Consider the following 19,715-nt stretch of genomic DNA (forward strand, 5'->3'; position numbering starts at 1 on the left):
TGTGTGAGAGCAGGCTCTGCACCCTCCCAGCCCGGAAGACCCATTCAAAATGCAGATGTATGCAAGTGAGGCTGAGTACCCTGTGTTTGGGGTGTGTCTGAGTGAATGCACAAGGAGCTGTCAACTAAGCCCAGCCAGACGTGGATTGTAAGGCACAGAAAGATTTAAGTGCAAAGAAATGCTCACTTTCTAAAAGTGGCATTTCTAGAATAGTAATATTAAATCCAACTTCACCAGTCAGCAGGATTTGGTATTACCATTCTGGCCATACTAAATATGACCTTCCTACTCCCTTCAGATCAGCAGCTACCACTTCAATACAGTATGAGGGCAGCCCCAATGTTAGCCTATTAAGGGAACAGGCCTCACAGTAGTGTAAAAACGAATTTAGGAGGTTTACACTACCAGGACATGTAAACTACACAGGTACATGTCCTGCCTTTCACCCACACAGCACCCTGCTCTATGGGTTACCTAGGGCACACATTAGAGGTGACTAACATGTGGAGAAAAGGGAGGTTTAGGCTTGGCAAGTACTTTTAAATGCCAAGTCGAGGTGACAGTGAAACTGCACACACAGGCCTTGCAATGGCAAGCCTGAGACAAGGTAAAGGAGCTACTTAAGTGGGTGGCACAACCAGTGCTGCAGGCCCTCTAGTAGCATTTAATCTACAGGCCCTAGGCACATATAGTGCACATTACTAGGGACTGATAAGTAAATTAAATAGTCCAATCAGGTATGATCCAAGGTTACCATGTTTAATGGGAGAGAGCATATGCGCTTTAGCACTGGTTAGCAGTGATAAAGTGTGCAGAGTCTAAAAGCCAGCAAAAACAGTGTCCAAAAAGTGGAGGGAGGCAGGCAAAAAGTTAGGGGTGACCACCCAAAGGCTGTCAGGTCTAACAAATGTGATTTATGTTTTGTAAATATGACTGAAGCTTATTTTAAAGTGATTTATGGTTTAGATATGTGTGCTAAAATATCATGACAAAAATTTGTAATAAAACTTCTTCCAACAAATAAAGTTTGCCGGTTTGTGTATAGCCGGTGTCGAGGGGAGGGCCTGCTGGTGGTCTCTGGGTTCTAGTGCCAATTGTTTACGGTCGGTCTGTCCCTGTACTCCTGTATGCTGACGATGCAGTCCTGATGTCTAGGACCGGCGTCGGTCTTCAGAGGCTAATGGATACTTTGGCTGAGTTTATGTTATCCAGGAAAATGAAGATCAATAAATCTAAGACTTTTAAAATGTCCTGTGGCAAACCCGTCCAGAAGGTTAGAAGTTTTTTATCGAGGGTACACTCATTACAAAGGTGAATTCTTTTTGCTAGTCAGGTATCCTTTTTCCTAGTAATGGCTTGTGGTCACAACATGTACAAAATTCCCAGGGTAAAATGAAGGCATGTGAGGGGGTATCCAGGTTCTCTTGTAAACTTGGATGTCTCCCTAGCAGTGAAATGATTACAATCTATAGAGCGAGAGCATTGTCAGCTGTCATGTATGGTGGGGGCCTGTGATGGTTATACATCTCGTGGTCGCCAACAGGAAATTGAGGAAAATGCCTTATTAAGGTGTCTTGTGTACACTCCCCCTTCAACACCAACCGCAATCATCCATAAGGAAGTAGGGCTAACCCACTTGGAAGATCTGTTGCTATTAAAACCTATTTTATTGTGGTTTTCTATATGGGTTAAACCCGAGACAGAATTCACAAAAGAAATTATTTTGGACTGTCTAGCGTTGGACTATGCTCTTAGTATCCTGTGTCTTTCCTAGATCAATGACACTCAAATTAGTGTTTTTCCTCTCTGTGCTTCAGGAGCCTACCAGAATTCCTGCATTCTTAAAGTCCAAGGTCTAAGTCCTTTTTATAGGTGTGAGGGCAGAAAAAAGAACCATTGCTGATATTAGTAAACCCACTGGTGTCACATACCTCTCATATGGCCTGGAGGAGGGTTTTCAAAAGTACCTGTCTATGGTGCCAAATACCCAACACCGCTTTGTCTTAACAAGACTGCATCTGGGTATAGTACATTATCTGGCCACTTTTCCTATCATCAGTCAGTGGCATGGCACCAAGGCCCCATGACCCTGTGATGGTATTCCAGAGCAGTCAGCACTTTATGCTATTCTGTTGGTATATGAGGGCCCAATGAAGCACTTTTTTAAACCAGTTTTCATCACACAAAACATCAAGGGCCATAAAGTAGCTTTGTGCTTCCTGTGTACTCTGGAGACTCCTGCAATATGTTTTAGGGTTGCCTCTTATATTTGGAAAGCAATTTGTACCAGGAAAAGTATCTGAAACTAATTGTTGCATTGCCTCAAATGCCTATGTTTTTATGTATTGTATGAATCATTTTTTAATATTCGGACATACTGTCTTTTTATTACTTGTGCTTTCATGGCCTATACTGATAGTGCTGCATAAAGATTTTGAATATGCCTCTGACTATTAATTCGGCTTATTAGACTATTTTGCTTCCACCCGTGGCAGAGGGTCTACCTTCTGCCCTCGAGAACAACCCACTCAGTCTCCCAAGGTGAGGTGAAGTCCTTTACTTAACCTTGAATGCTGGATGGTGGGCTTGCGTAGCTGGGAGGGGTCTATGAGTTGCACCAGCGGTGGATTCTTTGAAGACGCAGTGATTGCAGCACCATATGGAAGTTCCTCCTTGGGATGATGGGGTTCTGACAGCCAATACACATCCCACTCGCCATGTGGTGCCTACTCCTGGTGTTAAAGGCGTTAGAAAGCTGGTGGTGGTGCTGACTGCTCTCAGTGGCCGGGGCACCAGCCTGCCGGTCATTCTGTCTTTTTACGTGAAAAAATAATCTCTAACCCCTGAGGTCAAGGCGTGCTTTTGTCCAATCAATCAATCAATCAATCAGTGTATTTGTAGAGCGCACTACCACCCGTAAGGGTCTCAAGGCGCTGAGGGGGGGAGGGTGCTGCTACTGCTCAAATAGCCAGGTTTTGAGCCGCTTTCTGAAAGTCAGCAGGTCTTCGGTCTGTCGTAGGGGCAAGGGAAGGGTGTTCCAGGTCTTGGCAGAGAGGTGGGAGAAGGATCTGCCTCCAGTAGTCGCTCTTCGGATGCGGGGGACGGTGGCGAGGGCGAGGTCGGCTGAGCGGAGTTGGCGGTACGGGGTGTAGAAGGTGAGTCGTCTGTTGAGGTAGGCTGGACCAGTGCTGAGCGGAGTTGGCGGTACGGGGTGTAGAAGGTGAGTCATCTGTTGAGGTAGGCTGGACCAGTGTTGTGGAGCGCCTTGTGTGCGTGGGTGAGGAGCTTGAAGGTTATCCTTTTGTTGAAGGGGAGCCAGTGTAGGTCTCTCAGAAGGAGGGTGATGTGGCTGTGGGCATCGAGGATCAGGCGTTTGGCCAGGTCCAAGGACACACTTTCTATTTTGCAGAAAAGGGCAACACAGTTGCCGGCTTCTGGACATACAAAGACAGAGATTAGAAGCATCAGCTCCCGCCCTCGTAAACTCTTTACCTCCGTGTTCCCGCCCACCTCGCTTCTGTGAGCTGCCTCTTTTAACAAGCGCCCGGAGAGGCCTAGATCAATAGAGAGCTTTTCAAGGTCCCCCCGAGTGTTTGAGGTCCTGGTTACGGGGGTGAAGGGAGCCTGGTAAGAGCCCATTTTACAGGTGATGGACAAACACCGAAACCCATTAGGGAGTGCTGGGTCCATTCCATGGGCGGGGAGGAGGGCACAGTTTGAAGTGCCCCTTTACCCATCATTAGTTCTATTTGGAGGAGTTTTGCGTCACCGTGGCAAACAATAAATCTGCTGAAAAGCAAACACATCCCATTGGAGAAAGGGATATAAGCGCGTCGGGGGCAAAGTACTGATTTATTCGGCGGCTCGTCATCACCTCCGGAGATGAAGGCTCCGTCCATCCTGCTGCTGGCTGCGGCCCTCTTCCAAGCAACAGGTCAGGATTGTAAAGACTTGATTGTAAAGAGAGGCACATTCATAAATGATAGAGCATTCGCTCATTTACGTCTCAGTCGTGTAGAGGAGGCAAAAGTAGGCATATGTCTTCATTATTCACAAAATACGTCATATGAGGACTGAATTATGATTTACTGTACAATTTATGGGAAGGTGTCATAGCAAGGATGCCACGAGTCCTCATGCAAGCAAGGAAAATGGGCCCATTAATCCCTAAATTAGTCAAGAACAGTTAATATTTTGGAGCAGTGCGTTCCTTAGACCACTGGGCCCCGGTGCCACTACACCTGCTGAACCACGATTGATAGGTATGGCCCCTGAGGCAGCTACAGAACCAAACGAAGAAACAAGGTAGAAGGCCACACTCCTTTATACATTCATAGAACTCAGGGGTGGCTTGCGATATTATTCTCTTGTACAGGAGGGGTATTTTAATCCTTATAATACATGGTGACACTAACACTCTCTCCAAACATTTGTCTCTTGCTGTTTCTGTCGTAAGAGGGCTTCTAGTTGCAAATAAATGAAATAGTTGCGGAATCTATGGCATAAAGTAATCCGACAAGTATGCAGCTTGTACATTGTTCAGTGGCGATAGGTGTTTGTGTCTGAGACAAGGCTAGCGCCTCCATTGGTGCAGCTGTAGAGCGCTGTGTTTCCCGCTTTTCCGATGACTATGCATTTGCATCAGAGACGTTTAAGACCTGGGCAAAGTGGGCGCTGGCCCAGGGCCCCAACTTATCAGGGGGCCCCAGATGGAGACAGCTCTGCTCTGCAGAGACTCTTACCTCATGAGTAATCATTATTGAAAATACTGTTTTAAATACCGTTTTCCTTTAGTTTACTTTTAATGTGTGTGGTGTATAGGCGTCTATAAGAGACGTGCAGAGAAATGTTTGTGTTTTTCAACATCATCCAACATCCATAAACAAAGTTCCTTTTAGATAAAAAGACGACCTCACATATGAAAAAGGGTGGGAGTCAGAAATATTACTTGCAATAATATTAGTGAGCTGCTGCCGTGTAATCATATTGAAAAAACACGTCACTAGCCCTGAATATTAGGCGTAAGCTTGTTTAGAAATTGGAATATTGTGTCTGTGCAGTGTCAGTGACCTGGGCAAAGAGGGCACGAACCAGCTGAAACTGGATCATAAATTAAAAGCTGATACGAACAGGGCCCCCCAAATTACTTTTGGCCAAGATACCCCGAAATCCTAAACATGTCCCCGATTTGCATATTCTTCTTCCACAAATTAACAATATTTCCTCATGAAGGCCAACTGGCGCTGAAAATGGACGCGCCCTTCACTCACAAGTCAACTTTAAAACCCTTTCGGTGCGATTTTTGAAAGTTGATGGATAACAATAACTTTTTCAGAGAAAGAACCGAGAAGCTGATTTCACTGGAACACATGGGAAATGTTTGCAGACTTGTTCTCAGCATGTTCGACTTCTATGACATAAATTGGCACAAACGTCACCATTTTCATGCAAATGATGAAAACTCGAAAAATATCATCATTTTGTGCAGGAAAGTAAATCCAAAAACACTTCTGGTGACACTGCAACTGTGCTAATTGTAAGAAGGTCTGGGCCGAAGTTTAACGAGCAGGCGGAAGGAAGAGTTGTAGATTAATTTATGCTGGAGTAAGCAGGCAGGAGTAATTTCCAGACAAGGAGTGAGATGGAGAGCTGTAGTGCATTTAGGATCATAGATGAAGTTAATTTATGAATGTTACGCCTCTGGAGGGTCAGAAGGGAGGGTCAAAGGTTATAGTTACATAGGAGGGGGAGAGATAAAGACAGAGGAGAAGGCAAAGTGGAAATGATGAGGTGGCCTGGACTAGAGGCATAGTAGCTGTGCCTTGAGCCCTAAAGCAATAATTAAAAATGTGTCTCCCAGTTCCTTGGTCTGATAGTGAAGACGGCCCTAGTGACACTGCACCTGCTGCACTTATCATAGGTACGCCGCAAGAGCCTGAGATGAAAGCTTCAAAGAAGATAATTTCACTTTTCGAGAGGTTAGGGTGGAAAGCCCACCTCTTCCCAACAACAGTGCCTGGTATCTTGCTACCCACAGATATGTGCTGGCATTGTCAAGCGACTAGAAGACCTTGGCTGAAGGAGTCTGGGTGCAATCTTCATTCCACTAACCATTTCGTGTCGGTCCTGTCCCTGCTCTGCACTTCCAGGAAAGGTGGTGTAAACCCACAGCAGACGCCCTCTTACATGACTGGAAGAGTGTTTGAAATTTGTGAATTTATAGGAAGCACTGGCTTTAGTATGCTCTGTATTTTGCCTGGCTACTAAAAGCAGGACATAGGCCGGCCGCACCCTAGAAGAATGTTTTGCTCGGCCTCCGCACACCAAACCCAAGGAGAGACGGTTCTGTTTGGTACCGTTCTCCCTTAAAACCAGAACTATAACTAAGAACTGGAAAATCACTGTTGTATTGACCTGCCTTGAAATTTGTGAAAGCCACACACAGCCTTATATGAGCAACGAAGCGTGCTCCTGGGCACGGGATTAAAAGCAACATCCATGTGATTAAAGATTCAGTGGCGTTTGTATTGAGTAAGTGAGGCATTCTGGGAACACAAGGACCTTGTAGCCAGGTGGCTAATACCCATCCAAGAGATTCAGGCTCTGCAGAGAAGCATTCTAGGGCAGTGATGGTGGTAGGCATGCATTTTTCCGACCCATCTGGTGCCATCCCTAATATTGGGGGGCAGCTTGTATCTTCCCCTTTCAGCCCTAGGAGGACACAGACGTTTTTAACTCTTCAACTTAGGATGTAAGGTAGAGTCCAGTTGACTGAAGTCAGAGTGACTGATTTCTTAGAACTACTGAGACCTTCATTCTTTCTCTTCTAGTTGTGGAGTTAAAGTGTGTTGATGATCTGCAAAGTTACAGTGAGGGTTTCGGTTCCATGGATGCCCTGAGGAACAAAAATCTTGACTGACTTGTCAGACTCAAGATATGACTTTGAAGTTTAGTATCCTCTAAAGAACATACTTGGTTCTAAGCTTCATTGCAGTACCGTTCTCCCGATTTGACATTATGACATATGGGACATGTTAGAACATGGGTTGGCCTTAGAATATTGATAATTTCTTCATTTGCAGTTATGTTTCTACCACACAATGGCCATAGTCTTTTTATTTGTGTCTTCTCACTTCACCAATATTACTTTTCAAACTACATCAACCGGAAGACCTCTGATTCACAAATATGCAACATTTCATTAGAACCTCTATGCTTTTCTTGTTTTCTATCACAGAACTTAAATTTAGTCCTTTGAAGAAATCCATCAAAACATTCAATACTTCAAAATGTTGTCTTATCACAACACCTAACTTCACACAGACACTACAAACACACTTTTGTGCAAAAGCATCATCTCTGTGGAGTACAAAATAATAAATGTACTTATGAGCATTTCTGGGAAACCCCAGGTCACTATTCAGTATTTCAGTGACATGCCGTAAATCAAGAAGGAAAATTCTCTTGGTGGAGCAATATAAAGCTTTCTTCCTAAACCTCAGATTAAAATTAGTGCATAGAGTTAATCCGTGAAATAAATAAAATAACCCAAAGGAATATTCAAATCTTTATCTTCTTTGGAGTATTCGTGGCAAGTCCTAAATCACCAGACAGGAAATTAAAAACAACACCGAAAAATCACATGTATCTAAACCCCCACAGAATAATTTATGCCTCAGAAAAGATGCAGATGTTATGAAAATGCATCTATCTGAGCAGGAGAAGGACTGAAAGATGCTAATACATTTTCAATAAACTGTGATTGTCTTTAAGATAGTTGTAGCAAGGGATGTACAAAGCCCAAACTTTGGAATGAAGATGGACAATTACACATGACGTAGAACATGGGATGATTGAGGTACTAATTTCTTTATATTAATGCTATCATGAACAATATGCTATTACCAGGATTCTACCTGATCCCTATATAGCTCTTCAGCTCCTCGAACACCCCTATCCATTTTATTAACTGGACATCAATACCGTGGCACTCTTGGCTTTTGACATCCCAAAATATCACCTATTTTGTATGTTCATTTTGTTTGATCTGCTTTAGGTGGCTTTACAGTCTGGAAGTGTGTTATAGGACTCTGGCCTACCTGGACTCTTAAAAACTGTGATATTCAGGCTTGCTCACATGGCTACTGGTAAACTAAGGAATAGGGCACAGATAACACAGGGAGCCTGATGGATCATTACTCCATGGCGCCTCTACTCCATCGACTGGAACATTTTTAACACAGCCCCTAGTAACAACAGGAACCCAAGAGCTCCATGCCTGCGGAGGACACCCAATCTGTTCCTGACGGCATTGTCTAGAGGGGCCCTCCTATTCTGCTATCACTGTGATTGGGGTTACGCTGCAGGCCCAGAAAGTGTTAGGACGTGTGTGTCTTTTTGTGTTGCTCCTCGTTGTACTTGCCCTATTTTCCTATGTGAGAGTTTATTCATCTTAGTGTCTTAGAGTCATACAATATCCAATTTCCAATCCCTTCACCTCCTTTTTGGAGTTTGCCCTGACTGGTCACCCTTGCTGCCACTGAAAAGTCAATTTAAGAAAACTAGTAACTTGGCTTCCTGTTGGAGTGCAATAGTACCTGAGGGGTGGGACACCAGTGGTCTAGGAGCACCTGATTGCTCAACGGACAAGAGAAAGTCCCTCCTACTCGCTGGAACCCAGTACCTTGTATTGATCTGTGCACCTGTTCTGCACCCTGGCTGCCATTATTTGTAATATCAATATGGTAGTGCAAGTACATTGTATCAGGGCAGGCCTTAGGGCCGTGCAACCGGTGTAACCGCACCTGGCGCTGACTTTGGTGGATTCCGGGCCTGTGTTTAAAAAAACGTACAGGTCTAAAAGCGCGTGAACTTCACAACTTTCTTGTTCGTTAAGCAGTTTTCCGGCATCATAAAATGTCACGATAGCTGGTGATTAATGTTTATGCTTGTGACAGATCGTTTTTGTCTAGTGACAGCTTTAACTCATCTAAGGTAGCGCAGAAGGTTAATGTACCCAATGCAAAGAATGTGTATCATGCAGATCACAGAACTGAGTGTGAGTCAACTATGAGTAGTGCTGTAAAAAATGATATGTATATGAGAGTGGCTATGGAGAGGTGACGGGCATCGTAGGAGAGTGATAGTGAGGGAATTTGTGGAGAAGGAGGTCTGGGGTGCGATGCACCAGTAAAGACAGTTGTACCGGGCACCACCAGGGCTAAAGCCAGGCCGCACTATATGCTGCACCTGGAGTGAAGATCTGCCATGTCTGGATTTTGTAGCAAGGGTGGATCCTCATCATATTCTATAATGATAGTGAAGGTATCCATGGGGTGGATTATGCACTTTTATAAATAAAAAATAGACTTTATTGTAGAGAATGCATCCACTGAAAAGAGGGCTAAAGTGAAAGACAGGCCGCCTGTACAAACCGATTCTCTTTTTCACTGCGGGGGGGGGGGGAGCTTTGATGGACATTGGGAGATCCCCACAGACGTGCAGTCTGAGAATGAATTTCACTCTGATGAGGCTTCTGCGGTGACTGTGAGAACCTCCGTTCCCCCCCACCAATTTGTATCCTCAAGAGCTGCACTAATCGTGCTTCACCTGCTACGTTAGCACATCATTCCGTTTTGTTATTGAATGGGGAACATCACATGGGCAGGAACATTGGGCCAGATGTAGCAAAGGGTTTGCGCCTCGCAAACGGCGAAAATCGCCGTTTGCGAGGCGCAAAAGCCTCTTTGCTATTCAGAAATGCATATTGCGAGTCGGGACCGACTCGCAATATGCATTTCAGAATCGCAAATAGGAAGGGGTGTTCCCTTCCTATTTGCGATTCGGAGTGGAATGCAATTCCATATGCGGTCGCAAATGGAGTCGCAGTTACCATCCACTTGAAGTGGATGGTAACCCACTTACACAGTGTAGAAACAAACTTAGTGACTAAAATATAATTAATTTGTCACAGGTAGCGACAGAATCAGCAAAACTTTATCAGGGTTTCGGTCCTACAAGGTGTGCCAGGGACCATCATCAGGACAGATTACATGACAATTAAGTATTCCTCACAGCTCTCCTGAACTGGATAATATGAATGAGCAGCAAAAAATCGGGGTGGGGCAGCAATAGTTGCATCAGGCCAGGAGAATAGATCAGTAATTTTGACATCTTGAAGTAAAGCTGGAGAAAAGCTAGCTACCTATTACTTAAATACGGGACCCATGGGTCACATTGCATATATATGGGGAGTTTGAACAGTTATTTAGAGTCAGAAAAATGAGGCTCATGTTATATTTGGTAAAAAATTTGCTCAGTCGTGCAGTCCAGGCTGAGTCCTCACAATGCAGGAAGGAGCACAAAACATGCTTTAAAATCCAAGAAATAGTCTGAGAGTAAGTGGCAGAGAGATGTTTGCGGCTGCACAAGAAACAACTTAGGTGCCAGTTAAGGATCTCCAACAGCAGGGACATCTTAAGCATTTTGGGGGGCACAGGGCCAAACAGGTTTGGGGGGCGCTGTTTGGAACAGTTCTGAATTCATGATCCATTTTCAGCTCTTTCATGCCCTCTTTGGCCCGGTCAGTGACACTGCACAGGCACACTGGCCCACATTCTAAATGTGTTGAAATATAATATTCAGGGATAGTGCTGTGTGTTTTCAATATTGTAACAGAGCAGCATCTCACTAATATTACTGAAAATAATCTCTGTGACACCCCCCCCATTTCTCATATGTGAGGTCCTGTATTGATCTAAAAGAAACTTTTTTTTATTTATGTTGCATGAAACTTAAACACAACATTTTTCTGCTGAATGTCTGTGTTAGACTCTCACACATTACTCACATTAAATATAAATTAAAGGAAAACGCTATTTACTACAATCTGTTGAAGAATTACTCAAGGTCATCAGGGTCAAAACTCTCAGTAGAACAGAGCTGGCTCTAACGCCAGAGCCCACTCTGCCCTTGCCTTAAAACGTCTCTGTCCAACAGTGGACCACAGTCCTAGGGGTGGGCAAACGCTCTGAGCTCAGGGGCAGCTGAAAAAGGTACTCTGGGTAACTCTAGGTGATGGCTTGTCTGTAGGAAGGTAGCCTCTTTCTAGCCTTGTTACCCATACTTTTGGCCTGTTTGTGAGTACATGTCAGGGTGTTTTTACTGTCTCACTGGGATCCTGCTAGCCAAGGCCCAGTGCTCATAGTGAAAACCCTATGTTGTCAGTGTGTTTGATATGTGTCACTGGGATCCTGCTAGCCAGGACCCCAGTGCTCATAAGTTTGTGGCCTATATGTGTTCCCTGTGTGGTGCCAAACTGTATCACTGAGGCTCTGCTAACCAGAACTTCAGTGTTTATGCTCTCTCTGCTTTTAAAATTGTCACTGCAGGTTAGTGACTAATTTTACCAATTCTGATTGGCACACTGGAACACCCTTATAATTCCCTAGTATATGGTACCTAGGTACCCAGGGTATTGGGGTTCCAGGAGATCCCTATGGGCTGCAGCATTTCTTTTGCCACCCATAGGGAGCTCAGACAATTCTTACACAGGACTGCCACTGCAGCCTGAGTGAAATAACGTCCACGTTATTTCACAGCCATTTTTCACTGCACATAAGTAACTTATAAGTCACCTATATGTTTAACCCTCACTTGGTGAAGGTTAGGTGCAAAGTCACTTAGTGTGTGGGCACCCTGGCACTAGCCAAAGTGCCCCCACATTGTTCAAGGTAAATTCCCGGGAATTTGTGAGGGCGGGGACACCATTACACGCGTGCACTACATATAGGTCACTACCTATATATAGCGTCACAATGGTAACTCCGAACATGGCCATGTAACATGTCTAGGATCATGGAATTGTCACCCCAATACCATTCTGGTATTGGGGGGACAATTCCATGCATCCCCGGGTCTCTAGCACAGAACCCTGGTACTGCCAAACTGCCTTTCCGGGATTTCCACTGCTGCTGCTGCTGCCAACCCCTCAGACAGGTTTCTGCCCCCCTGGGGCCTGGGAAGCCCAGGCCCAGGAAGGCAGAACAAAGGATTTCCTCTGAGAGAGGGTGTTACACCCTCTCCCTTTGGAAATAGGTGTGAAGGGCTGGGGAGGAGTAGCCTCCCCCAGCCTCTGGAAATGCTTTGATGGACACAGATGGTGCCCATCTCTGCCTAAGCCAGTCTACACCGGTTCAGGGGTCCCCAAGCCCTGCTCTGGCCAAAACTGGACAAAGGAAAGGGGAGTGACCACTCCCCTGACCAGCACCTCCCAGGGGAGGTGCCCAGAGCTCCTCCAGTGTGTCCCAGACCTCTGCCATTTTGGATTCAGAGGTGTTGGGGACAATGGACATCTCTGAGTGGCCAGTGCCAGCAGGTGACATCAGAGACCCCTCCTGATAGGTGCTTACCTCTTTCAGTAGCCAAGCCTCCTTTCTTAGTAGCCAAACCTCCTTTTTTGGCTATTTAGGGTCTCTCCTCCTGGCTATTCCTCAGATAACGAATGCAAGAGCTCACCAGAGTTCCTCTCTACTTCCCTCTTCGACTTCTGCCAAGGATCGACCGCTGACTGCTCCAGGACGCCTGCAAAACCGCAACAAAGTAGCAAGACGACTACCAGCAACATTGTAGCACCTAATCCTGCCGGCTTTCTCGACTGTTTCCTGGTGGTGCATGCTCTGAGGGCTGTCTGCCTTCACCCTGCACTGGAAGCCAAAAAGAAATCTCCTGTGGGTTGACGGAGTCATCCCCCTGCGAACGCAGGCACCAAATTTCTGCATCACCGGTCCTCTCATCCTGACAAGAGTGGTCCCTGGAACACAGGAGCTGGGTCCAAGTGTCTCCCACAGTCCAGTGGGCCTTCTGTCCAAATTTGGTGGAGGTAAGTCCTTGCATCCCCACGCCAGACAGTAATCCTGTGTACTGTGTGATCTGCAGCTGCTCCGGCTTCTGTGCACTTTTCCAAGGATTCCTTTGTGCACAGCCTAGCCTTGGTCCCCAGCACTCCGTCCTGCATTGCCCAACTCGCTGAGTTGGACTCCGACGTTGTGGGACCCTCCTTTGTGAATCTGAGTCGACCGCTGTCTTCAGATCTTCTAAGTGCCTGTTCTGGTACTTCTGCAGGTGCTGCCTGCTTCTGTGCGGGCTCTCTGAGTTGCTGAGTCCTCCTTCAAGGGGCAACATCCTGGTCCTTCCTGGTCTCCAGCAGCACCCAAAATTCTCAACCGTGACTCTTGGAGCTAGCAAGGCTTGTTTGCGATATTTCTGTGTGGAAACACTTCTGCAACCTCCAGCGCGCCGTGGGACATCTTCTCACCAAAGGGGAAGTTCCTGGCTTCTTTCGTTGTTGCAGAATCTTTGGCTTCTTCCACCCAGAAGCAGCCCTTTTGCACCTTCAGCTGGGGTTTAGTGGGCTCCTGCCCCCCCCCGGACACTTTCGTGACTCTTGGACTTGGTCCCCTTCCTTTACAGGTCTTCAGGTCCAGGAATCCATCTTCAGTGTTTTGCTGGTGCTTGTGGTTCTTGCAGAATCCCCTATCACGACTATTCTGTCCTTCTGGGGTAGTAGGGTAACTTTACTCCTACTTTTCAGGGTCTTGGGGTTGGGTATCTTGGACACCCTTAGTGTTTTCTAACAGTCCCAGCGACCCTCTACAACCTACACTAGGCCTGGGGTCCATTCGTGGTTCGCATTCCACTTTTGGAGTATATGGTTTGTGTTGCCCCTAGGCCTATTTCTACCTATTGCATTCTATTGTGATTCTACATTGTTTGCACTACTTTTCTAACTGTTCCTTACCTGATATTGGTTTGTGTGCATATAATTTGTGTATATTACTTACCTCCTAAGTGAGGATATCCTCTGAGATACTTTTGGCATATTGTCCCTAAAATAAAGTACCTTTATTTTTAGTAACTCTGAATATTGTGTTCTCTTATGATATTGTGCTATATGATATTAGTGGTATAGTAGGAGTTTTGCATGTCTCCTAGTTCAGTCTAAGCTGCTCTGCTATAGTTACCCTTATCAGCCTAAGCCGCTAGAAACACCTCTATTCTACTAAGAAGGGATAACTGGACCTGGCACAAGGTGTAAGTACAACTTGGTACCCACTATAAGCCAGGCCAGCCTCCTACATTGTCCACCAGGGACAGACTGACAGCTCCCTCCCTCTCCTGTTATGTAGACCTGAAATATTATTACCCTGGCCTGACAATATGTACAGTGCATGAGCTACTTGCTGTTGGCGTTCGAAAGGATTATTGATATAACATAAAATCGCATAACAGTATATATAATTTCCTATATCCAGTATGATATATTTCTATAAAGCAGGATTGTGGGGGCAGGTTTGTTATAGTTCCTGGTCTGAAAACTCTCCACCACCAAGCACGGGCATGTGCTTATGATAAAAACAGAGTAACCCTGTGCCACTATAGAACTATTTTACAAACACAGCTATATGCCTGCTCTGTAAACATCATCTCACATGCTGGTGTTTCTTTCATTAGGAGCAGATGGCAAGAAATCCTTAAAGCCAATAAAGATTGTATGATCTACAGAAGTACCAACATCACTCAGAGTCTCTCTGCCCCATAACTTTCAAAAGACAAATAGTGGTCATTTGTTCAGTTTTTGAAGTCTTTTAAGGGCCACGAGCTTGTACTTGCATAAGAATATGTGTAACATCTTCCATATTCTCTTTTAAAATGACAATTCTTCCTCTCAAATACATCTCTAAAGTACGTTTGAAGTGTTTCACTTGGTAGGTGCAGCATTAGGTTTACATTTCTAACAGCATAAATGTTGTCTTTTACTAAATTCCCCATCTGTTACTTGCCTTCTCATAAAAACACAGGTCGTGCCTCCAAAATATCAGCCAGAACGATCCCAGGACTAGTCTGGATCGCAACATGATTTACATATTTCAAATGATGCTTCTAAGGAAGCACTATAAAATCTCAACACCCCAACAAATGAATGGGCTTCTCTATTTCAATGGGGAAACAAGTATGACAATTGCACACTCACTGTATTTACAGACTTTTGGGCCCATAGTTATACTTTTTTAGCGCCGCATTTGCGTAGTTTTTTGACGCAAAAGCAGCGCAAACTTTCAAAATACAATTGTATTTTGTAAGTTTGCGCCGATTTGGCGTCAAAAAATGACTCAAATGCGGCGCTAAAAAAGTATAAATATGGGCCTTGGTGTCTTGAGTCTGGATCTGACGCCGCCCATCCAGCAGGTGGCAGTCTTTAATGCTACAGAGGAAAGACGAGCCCATGTTTATGTTTCTGTCAAAAATGCACAGTGCAGTTTTGGGCAACATACCAGCTTGTCATTGACTTGAAATGCTGTAAAGTTTGTTTTCTCCTTCACTCCAGGTATGTGTGAGTACGTATAAGAGAGCTTGCGGACTGCAGCAGGTGCAGAGCTAGCTGAGCACCAGGCAATCCATGTGTGTGCACTGGAAGAAAGATGACAATGCATCTCTTCCCAGAAGAAAGGATAATGCAAGGGCTGATGGGGTAGAGAGTTCTTGGACATCTGGGGAACTATCTGGTAAAGTGCCCGTCGATGCCTGGGAGTCCATGAAAGAGTGGAACCTTCCAGTAGGACTTAATGCTTGTATTACTTACAGGTAATCTTCATTACTCCAAGTCATAGGGCTTGATTTAGATCTTGGCGAATGGAATGCTCCATCACAAACGTGACAGATATCCTGTCCGCCATATTACTTTCTCAATTGGATCATAATACGGTGGACGGGATATCCGCCATGGTTGTGACGGAGTATTCCCCTCCATCAAAATCAAAATCCGGCCCATAGTCTTCCTCGTGACAGCCCTCATGGGTTGAACTTCTGCTCGGTCCGGCTCAGATCTTCACCGATAAAAAAACCTGCTTTTGGCCCCTCCTAATCCTGATGTTCTGATGACATTCATCACATGGTCTATAAAGGAGGGAGCTAACCAAATCCACCATAGGTGGTAGAGGTAAAATATCATCCCTGTAGCTAGTGACCTTAATAATCCAGTCCACTGATCCTGATAGGAAGCACCTGAGCCCCTGAGCTGAGCTGAGCTGACCCTGGATGTCAGGCCCTAGGCCTTGGCAAACTAACAGTAGCTAGATTCCCTAACATTCTTCACTTAGAGCAGCCTATTTTCCTGAGGGAAAATGGATGCACAGAATCCTGCGAGGAATTGCCAGCCCAGGATCTGAGGTTCCTTGGTTGCCAGTGATTTGGCGCCACACAGCAAGACACCACAAAGAGCTACCAACCCTGTGAATTACTGGCAGAGGTGGGAGCCTTGATTCCTACCTGAAACTTTTCCCTATAGATTTTGTCCCACAGCTGTCATAACATGCAATATTTATTAGCAAATGATCACAGGACCCATATCTAAGAACATAGTGATAGTTAGTCGTTGCATCCCCGGTTAAGAAGTTACTACCATAACTAGGGATAACACTGCCCTAGGGGTCAAATTGTCATCAGGAAGGAATGACTCTCCCATGCTCATGATCCACCAGGTAGAAGAGATGTTACTACACTAGGCTGAGAGAAAGGGACAGATTGATTGTTTATGTGTACCCCAGTGCATATAGTATGCAGCCGCCTGGAGAGCCGTGGTTATTTCGTTACATTCTTGCCCTTCGGTGACGGCAGCACTGAATATGACTTTCTGCCATCTTGTGAGTATGATTATTTTTGGGAGGATGCATGTTGAAAGGTTTTCTAGACCTGCTACCAAAAAAAAATTACTTGGAACTTTGTATGGTACACGGTATGTCCCTGTAGAATACTTGACATGCAGACTAGGAAGTGTGCTTGCATATGTACAACTTTACACCAAGGAACTGTCAGGATTAGGGGCCCGTAGTGCACCAGTGGGGAGATCATGACTACACATTGATCAGCACTAGACCAAAAACTTGGAAAAATGGTAATTAATTACTTTTTTTGATTTTGTCCATTTACTTAGGTCAATCCATCGCCAAAGAGGAAATCATTGATGCCTGGAGAACCATAGATGTTCTGACTGCCTTGGAAGTGGCCGAAGCCACTAGAGCTACAGAAGCCACCAAAGCCACAAAACCAACAAATGCAGAGGGCCCGGCAAACAAAGTGAAGATAAATATAAAAGGTACCAATTTAATGGCAATTGTTTAATGAGTTAGGTGATAAGAACTCATTGTGTATTTTTCATTTTCCAATTAAAGGGATTTGCACATAATTACAAGTAGATGCATGCTTGTGCACTTGGTATCAGCCCATCATTTTATATAAGATGATGGTGGGAGTCCAATGGGATGCTGGCAAAAAGTTTAAAAGTTAGGACAAAGAGACCTCAATTTCCATCATGAAGTATCAATAGCTACCTGTTCAGAAAGTTGGTCGATCACAGTGTTTTTTTAAAATATGTGATAGGCTGAGGGATGTTGGCTTGAGATGGTCAGGCATTTGTTGGTGAGACAGTAAACATTGATATTTTGATAGATTAGTGAGACTTAAATCCCGATTTAGAGATTGCAGGCATGTGGCATTCCAGGACCCAAAAAGTGATGGGAAGAATGTTTGCAAACAACCAAAGTCACTGGTAATCAATCGAGGGAGCATTCCAACCCATTGCTTTTTGGCCACTGTGCCACCATGGACAGTGACCCGCCTTATGCAAACCATTACTGACCCTGCACCTCCTGAAATAGTCGCTCCCTAATGGCTAGACAAGACACCCTCTTCAAGGGAAAAGAATCAATTGCAGGCTGAGTTTGGCTTTGCCAGTGAGGTGTAGCTTGGATTTTGTGGCACAGCAAGCAGAAGACCCACAACTGGGCATACTCTTTGCCTTTTACGGTATCCATTAAAGACACAGAAGGTGATTGGAGGAATGCTTGCAAATAGTCTGGACGACTGACGATCACTCTGGGTAGCTTTCCATATCATTGTTTTTTTTAGAGAGAGGCCTGCCTTACACACAACCATACTGAGATTGCACCTCATGGGAACAGTTTATCAAGAATTTCCAGGCAAGCCCCCTTCAGCAGTGAACACAAGCAGCCCCAGACTGGTTTCAGCCTTGTTATGCTTTGTCAGTGACACATAGCCTGGATACTGCGTAATACAAGTGATCACACAAACAGTCTGAGCAATGTTGGAATCATAGAAACAATTAGACACGTGGTAAGACAATACCATCCAAATACTATAGCCCTGTGCCCAATGCGTCTCTATATGGAAAAGTCAGCGCATCACTGGATTGCTTGAGGAACTGTCTGTCAAAGGCAGATCTTGAAGGCAATGCAGGGTGTCTATTCTTGGTGGTAAGAAATGTCCTATTGCTTCCTTGTTGTAAGGCCACTTCCAAGATGAAGACAGAATGAATGAAGGAGAAAGCAGACTGAAGAAAACTTCAGTTCCTCTTGTGGGAAAGAACTGGATTGGAGTCAGTGCTGGCTTTAGGGCAGTGTGACCAGAGCCGCAGCATTAGACACTAATTTGTGTTTCAGGTTAAGGCACAGTAAAAACAGCCTGCAGAGATCTTTGTGTGCCCGGCTTTTTCAACAACAGCATGATAATTGTAGTGGTTAATGTACTTCATGGAGAGATCTGTAACTTATCTTGTCGCAGTTTTGACTCATGATAAAGTAGCAGAGAGGGTTAATGGTTCCACTGCAAAGTAGAATGTGTAACATTCAGATCAGAGGTTTGTATTTTACATTAATAGCTCAGCGGGTTACTGATTTAGTCATACATATACTTTTGTTACTTGGAGTTCATAGGTTGCAATCATTCAAATATAGCACGGTGAGCCATGAACTGGCATCCTGGAGCTGCATGCAAACTGCAAGGCATAGGTTTAGGACCTGATGGTTTTTTCCATGAACTTTTGTTATTCTAATGTCATATAAAAATGTTCCTTTATGCATTCTTATTAATATAGACAACCACAATTATTGTTTCATGTTTCAAATCCTACGTTTATTGGGCAGACTTACTAACACTTTTCTCCTGGCTTGCATCACAAAGATGATGCAAACCTAGTGTAAAGTTTTGTTTTTGGGATTCACTTTTCAGAGCAAAACCTGAATTGCATTGAAAAGTAGCCCTAAAGGAATGTAAGTAATACTGTGAGCTGTGTGGTAGATGGATGTTCCTGTGTACCCGCCCATGATGCTAATCCTTATCTGCGAAGTTGGGTAGAAAGGGGTTTGCATAAAAAAATGACACCTACTCCAAGTCAGTTTAAACATAGAGTAAATAATTACATTCTCTAAACCTTTCCCGCTTTGCATATGTGGTGCACCATACGATACACATACGAAGTGGTAAAGTGTTAAACTTTATCAAAGCATAGAATTTTGTGCTTTAAGGATACTGCTCCAGTATAAAACCTATGCTAGACATCACACACATGGGCACGTGCATTGGTGCAATGCATCCTAAGGTGCACCAGCTCTACATTAGTGACATATCTTAGTAGATATGGTGCTGTTTTGCGCTCTCCTTTTCATGCAATGCAGTACAGCAACGTTGGTTACTGCACGGTGTGAAAACTTAATAAATCAGGCCGCTTTGTTTCCCCAGACCAAGCACTACCGATCTGAATGGCATGTGACTCCTACATCTTGTATCCCTCATTTTCTTAAGTCTCAAGTGATATTTCCCATACATTGATTAACAAAACCTTTGTGATTCAATGTTTCTGT

The 19,715-nt window shown here is 44.6% G+C and overlaps 1 protein-coding gene across 1 annotated transcript in view; it reads left to right on the plus strand.

The window, feature by feature from the left end:
• The first annotated feature begins 3,815 nt into the window (after positions 1-3,815).
• LOC138282870 (prostate stem cell antigen-like) overlaps positions 3,816-19,715 on the plus strand; it is a 46,621-nt gene continuing 30,721 nt past the window's right edge. Inside the window, exons 1-2 of the mRNA XM_069220861.1 lie at positions 3,816-3,934; positions 16,991-17,152. Of these exons, the coding sequence (XP_069076962.1) occupies positions 3,883-3,934; positions 16,991-17,152 (214 nt within the window). The 5' untranslated portion in view covers positions 3,816-3,882. The remainder of the gene's footprint in view (positions 3,935-16,990; positions 17,153-19,715) is intronic.

This window comes from Pleurodeles waltl, chromosome 2_2 (genome assembly GCF_031143425.1).
Source record: "Pleurodeles waltl isolate 20211129_DDA chromosome 2_2, aPleWal1.hap1.20221129, whole genome shotgun sequence".
Classification (NCBI taxonomy): Eukaryota; Metazoa; Chordata; class Amphibia; order Caudata; family Salamandridae; genus Pleurodeles; species Pleurodeles waltl.